This window comes from Aulonocara sp. 'chitande type north' Nkhata Bay, linkage group LG11 (assembly GCF_057382095.1).
Source record: "Aulonocara sp. 'chitande type north' Nkhata Bay isolate Kocher_YH1m ecotype deep benthic linkage group LG11, A_spYH_male_GT1.1, whole genome shotgun sequence".
In the NCBI taxonomy this organism is placed as follows: domain Eukaryota; kingdom Metazoa; phylum Chordata; class Actinopteri; order Cichliformes; family Cichlidae; genus Aulonocara; species Aulonocara sp. 'chitande type north' Nkhata Bay.
Window position 1 is genome coordinate 25,054,302 of NC_141354.1, and position 5,817 is coordinate 25,060,118.

The 5,817-nt window shown below is 38.7% G+C and overlaps 1 protein-coding gene across 1 annotated transcript; it reads left to right on the forward strand.

Moving 5' to 3' along the window:
* Positions 1-99: 99 nt before the first annotated feature.
* rabac1 (Rab acceptor 1 (prenylated)) lies at positions 100-4,116 on the forward strand. The gene is made up of 6 exons (XM_086311336.1): positions 100-247; positions 1,610-1,754; positions 1,945-2,157; positions 2,319-2,416; positions 2,829-2,930; positions 3,171-4,116. Exons 2-6 carry the CDS (start codon positions 1,633-1,635, stop codon positions 3,257-3,259), a joined length of 624 nt encoding a protein of 207 aa, XP_086167462.1. The 5' UTR covers positions 100-247; positions 1,610-1,632; the 3' UTR covers positions 3,260-4,116.
* The last annotated feature ends 1,701 nt before the right edge of the window (positions 4,117-5,817 follow it).

Consider the following 5,817-nt stretch of genomic DNA (forward strand, 5'->3'; position numbering starts at 1 on the left):
ATCAGTACTTTAAGCGAGCTTTGCAGCGTAGTGTCCATAAGCATATAAGCACAAGAATATGTACTGCAGCAGGCTACACCCAAACGTAGCAGAGGGAAAACTGCTGGATGCTGTCAGTAGGTGGCGGTGTTTGGAACCAAGGCAGCTAGGAACAACAACAAGGAAGGCAAATAAGAGCCACATCATATCCGTAAACTAAAACAGCAACAAAAGGTCTGAGGCAGTCCCATTAAACTCATCTCCTGCTGTGAGTATATGTAATTAAACCATTGTAAATTTGGCAGTTGATATTGTTCATTTTTATTTCGGTTCATTTTATTTAGGTGTGTAAAGTTGGGCTACGATAAAATCATAAATCCGCTTCGACTGGAGTGGTTATTAGCAGAGAAGCTAGCTGCGACAGAATTTGAACAACAAGTTATTAAGAACAACTAGGAGTTATGATGGACTACATACCGGGGTTTAAAAATGTCATTCAGTTAGGATTCTTGACAAATTAAAAATAAAATAAGTGAGTATTCCTTGGAAATGTTGTCGTATGTTTAATGATGTGGCATTGACCAAGCCCTTTTGCTGACGAACATTTTCCTCTGCCTACTGTTGCTAAGCTCGGTCTTTTGTGTTGAGTGTTGTTTCTTCAACCTCTGGGAACGACAGGACTGAGAAATGCAGGAATATAAAAACTGGTGTTGGTCACGAACTTCATTCTACACTGGCTGACCTGTTTATAAATACTTTAGTTAACCATTTATATGGATATAAACAAAGAGAGGGAATCAATTAAGTGGTGCCAGAATGGTGCCCTTCTTCTCCTTTTGACTGTTCTCTTTAGGGGTAACCACAGCAGATCAGATTTCCTCTATCTCGCTGATTATATCCTCCACATCCATGACCCTGAGCCTCCACTCCTTCCAGCTTCACTGTTACGTCTGCCTCACTTTCAGTCACATGTATTCTATCTTACTTCTACTGAGTTTCATGCCCAGATTTTGGTGTTATAATATGATGGTTTAAAACAACTTATGTTGCTAAATATAAACGTCTATTGGGAGTCAACATCATAAGTATGTGCAAAATTGCATAGCAGGATTTTTTTGTGTGTGTGTATATAAAAACAAATTGGCACCCCTGAAATAAATTTAATCTGGTTTGCTAATTGAGGTTTATTATAGTCAAGCTTAAAATACTTTTTTTAATGAGCTGCTCAGGAATAACAAAAAATAAAAGGCATTGGCAGCAAAAATATGAGTCAGAGAATCATAACTTTAAACCTATATGAGTCTTACTTCATCCACCAGTGTTGTTGTGTAGGGGAAGAAAGCTTTTTTTTTTTTTTCTTTCAACCTTATCTTGAGACCAAGTCAGTTTGATTGTAGTGTTTGTTTGTTTTTTATCTTTTGTCTTTTTGAATCTTGGAAGTTTTTACATTTTGATGAAAATTAAAATTTGATAATGAATCAAAATAACTGCCTAACTTCCTAGAATCAAAATAACTGTGGCATTTCAACATTTCTATCCATTGGTGAGATTTGCTTCTAGAGGGACTTGAGAATTAGTGATGGAAATGTTTTACAACTGGTATTTACATTCTGTGTTTTCTTCCTTGCAGTTGTCTGACAGCAGACTGTGTACATGCCATCTGGAGTGCCAAAGGGGGAGAACTGTCAAGTGGACATGGACAGCAAGGCAGGAGATCTGTTCACAGCTGAGGATGCTCATCCTACAGGCACAGGAGGCACAGGAATCCTGGCAAAGTATGAGTTTAAATGTGTTTGTCTATCTCAGATTTATCACACAATAGAGCTGACATGTGCTTCTGCATCTGTTATACCTGCTACTAATGTTTGTAAGCTTAATGAGCCACCAAGTGATAATATAAATTTTGCACATGTCATAACTCCTCTTAATGTTTCTGGTTCTTAATGTCTTCATCTTATTTCATAGGCTCTGGCTTCCCAAAGGCATCTCAGCTAGCATGGCTAAAGAGTGGTTCGACAAGCGCCGATTATCCATTCGACCTTGGGCCAGTTTTGTAGACCAGCGCAAGTTTTCAAAACCCCGCAACTTTGGAGACTTGTGCAAGAGGGTGGTGAAAAATGTGGAAATTTACAACAGCAACTACACCTTCATCTTCTTGGGGCTTATCCTCTACTGCATGTAAGCCCAAAACACGACTTTGTTCGGAGCTCATAAATCTGGTTAGGCCAATGAGAAACGGGGAAAAAGGGAAGCGGTAGTAAAAAAAGAAAGAAAGGAATGAAATTTTCAGCTGATACACTGTAATAAACGATTGGACTGTTGATGTTTCCTCTCTTCAGCATCAGCTCGCCCATGCTACTGATCGCCTTGGCTGTGTTTGCCGGTGCCTTTTACATCATTCACATCAAATCTTTGGAGTCTAAACTGGTTGTGCTCGGTGAGTAAAAGTGTCTCAAATAACTCGGACAATCACATAAATACCTGCTTGTTGAATCACCGGCAAGTAATATAAATGTTTTTTTGAGCAGCTACTTTAAGATAAAGCTAGCTCGAATAATTAAACATCAAACTTTAAGTTGTATATCTTTATTCATCTATTTATTTATTTATTTATTTATTTATTACCTCTAAATTGTTGTGTATAGAAATTAAATCAATGGGTTAATGAAGCAACCTGTTTCTGCCCGCAAATTATTGTTCTCTACTATTACAGTTCTCAGTAAACCACAAAAGATGTCAGTTTAGTGAAGAATAAGCTAAATTTATGTAAGATTTTAGTTTGAGAAAATAAAACATCTTCATTTTTATGGAATCTTTAATTGCTGTCATAATTTGTGTTCTCAAACCAGGCAAAGAGTTGACTACGCCTCACCAGATGAGCCTGGCTGGAGCCATTTCTCTGCCTGCGTTCTGGTTAGCCGGAGCTGGCGCTGCCGTGTTTTGGGTTCTTGGTAAACCAAACCACATTATACTTGTTCTGTGTTACTCTTTTGAATCTTTGTTTTAAAAAAAATGTTATTGTGTTTTTCTGATTTTGGAAATATAATTGAACATATTCCACTGCTGTCTGCAATGCTAACATTTCTCTAATAGTGGAACCTAAATCTTGTTCACGCATTTGTAAGAAAAACCTTCTTCTTTGTTACTTTCTCTTCACATCCATTTTATACTGCTATAATTCATCTTCCCAGGAGCAACGCTGTTTGTGATTGGCTCTCATGCTGCGTTTCGTGAGCTGGAGGGATCGGACATGGAAGAGCTCCTCATGGAGCCCGTATAAAGACCAGGCTAAACTATCAGCAGGCGCCGGTTGGCTATCAGTCATCATGTTGACCCTGCAAATATGTTTGCACACAGGAAGAGCTGTTCATATATATGTTTCTTAGCTTGTTAAATTCCCTGTGTTTTAACCCCTTACCATGGTATCAAGAATGTACCTTGTCATGTTACTGACAGCTTTTTGAAGCTCATTTAAGCACATAAATTGCCATAGAACACAAAAATGGATTTCTGAACGTAAGTCTAACCACACATTAATGCAGATTATATGCCTTCTATGTTCATTTTAAACCTTGGATGCCTCTGATTTGTGTAAAATAGTCTTTCATTCCTTGCAATATTTCTCAGCTTATATCTTAATGGGCTATCTGTGCTGTGCTCTCTGCTGTAGATATTTGGGCTAATACATTCTCTCTGATTTGAATAATATGTATCAATGTAATCTTTACACTTCTAAAGAGAATTTGTGATTGTTTCCAAAGGAAAGTGCAATTTAAAGCTTTAAAACTGTATCTAATGCTAATGCACAAACACACATTATCATTATTGTTATTATTATTATTATTATTATTATTATTATTATTAGACAAATGCAGGTTTGGTCATTCAGATAGGCTTCTTATATAGATGGCTTGATGATGACACATCTTTAAAGGTCAGTACTTAATCATGGTATTTTACATCGGGTTTATAATTTCCTTGTTAGCATGTATACATGTTTAGCTTGGAACTTGGAGGTGTAACGTCACATAAATGTAAAATACTTTATTGAAATTCATCGTTCGTTTACATTCTGATAAAAGTTGGGTGTTTTGTATCTATATTTTCTCAGTGCAATAAACTCTTAAGGCCAGCTTATCCAATTCTCGCTTTCTTTCTTTTTTATTCAGTATCAAATTAAGTCATATTTATTTCCTCTAAAGTTGCTATTACAGTTGACTTTTGTTTGTGCATGCATAGCAGGAGTTGTAGTGAACTCGGTGTCCCTCGGCAACACTTAGGTCTGTACATGTTCTCATTATTCTGCTCCAGTCTGAATACACAGTGGAATAGGGCACTTCCAGCTCTTGTGGCTCCTCTCCTCTGCCTCCAGTATACCAAGCACCGCAGCGCTCACCAACCCCCTCTTGTCCCCCTTTTCACGTGACCCCTGTGACCCTGTGCTCTGTGACAGCACAGCGAAAGGACCCCATGCTCAGGTTGCCATAGCGATGACCTTGGAGGGCCCCAGTCAGACACACACTCGTCCACAGGAGCACTCGCTTACACACTGCGGCAAAGGCAAGCGATCGATATTCTATTATACGTAGGGTGGCGAGGAGCGGGTTGGGGGGGGGGGGGGGGGGGAGTCGCACTGCAGTGAGCTCACTGCAGAGACACGGGGGAAATTAGAACGAGGGTGAGAGCATGAGCGTGTTTGTCAGGGAGAGTGACAGAAAGTGGGTGCGCGTGTGTGTTTGTGTGCGTATGCATGCGTGCATTTGTCATTGGGTAGTGAAACGATTCCACAAAGTTTTTGTCTTTCTCCCTCAAAGGGACGTGTCCTAATTTTTTTTCTTTTTTTTTTTTGTTTTTTGTGGCAAAGTGACCTCACACAAAACCTAATTCTCACATTATAGAGCATTACATTATGTATAATTTATTTGATTTGTGTACTTGGTAGGCAATAAGCAGTTCATTTAAAATATATGACCCCTGTGGCTCAGCGAGGCAGCACATTTGCAGCCCATTCCCTGAAGGTGACCTGCTTTATTTGCAGAAATGTAGCATATTAATCAAAAAAGTAGCTGTTCCTTCATATAAACACACTGCCTGCACTATTATTTTTCTATCAACTTAAAAGAGATGGCTTTTGGGAAATGGAGCAATAATCCTTTTGTATGTTGGTCCTGCTGAGAGCGAGCCTCATCTCTGAACTCATTTATGTTGGAGTCAGACAATGCTGACACGTATAGAGTGGTTTTGGTGCATTACCTTGGGCTGCCGCCAACTCGTCCCCCTATGGCACTTGAACATTATGCAGTCTTGTAGGTTGAAGTGCATATATTTGCAACACTAGATGGCATCTCATCCTAAAATTCTTATTCTGTCATATTCTGCTGAGCTATACTCTCATATGCATAAAGCTGTACTGCATGGGCAAGGGTTATGGTGTTTTGCATATATTTCATCATGAGGAAATTGCTTTATTACAAATTTGAATATATATTTGCTGAAATCAAATATAGGTGCAATATTCAGGGGTTGTAGTCTACTAAAATTGTTAATGAATGCCAAATATAGACAGGAGGTAGAAGTAATATGATGTCAACTGGTCAGTATTCATGAATGCAGGCGACAAACTGCCAGTTCAAAGATGCAGTTCGGTGCTTCCGGTGGAATCTATTGAACACAAAGTAATTTTTCTTGCAGGATTTGTTATTGTGTGTGCACCCAACGCTGATGAGCAGCACTCATTTGAGCCAAAAATATAAAATAAGAGAAAATATGAGCAACTAAACAAAAGTAAAGTTTTCTGTGGTACAAAAAGTAAATCAGACAAAGACACGCAGACAGATC

What these genes read in the sequence shown, in the direction of transcription:
- rabac1 (XM_086311336.1), top strand. Translation starts at nt 1,633, where the DNA reads ATGCCATCTGGAGTGCCAAAGGGGGAGAACTGTCAAGTGGACATGGAC. An exon ending in GGGCTTATCCTCTACTGCAT is followed by an intron (nt 2,158 to 2,318) that starts GTAAGCCCAAAA and finishes TCCTCTCTTCAG; the next exon opens with CATCAGCTCGCCCATGCTAC. An exon ending in TGCCGTGTTTTGGGTTCTTG is followed by an intron (nt 2,931 to 3,170) that starts GTAAACCAAACC and finishes TCATCTTCCCAG; the next exon opens with GAGCAACGCTGTTTGTGATT.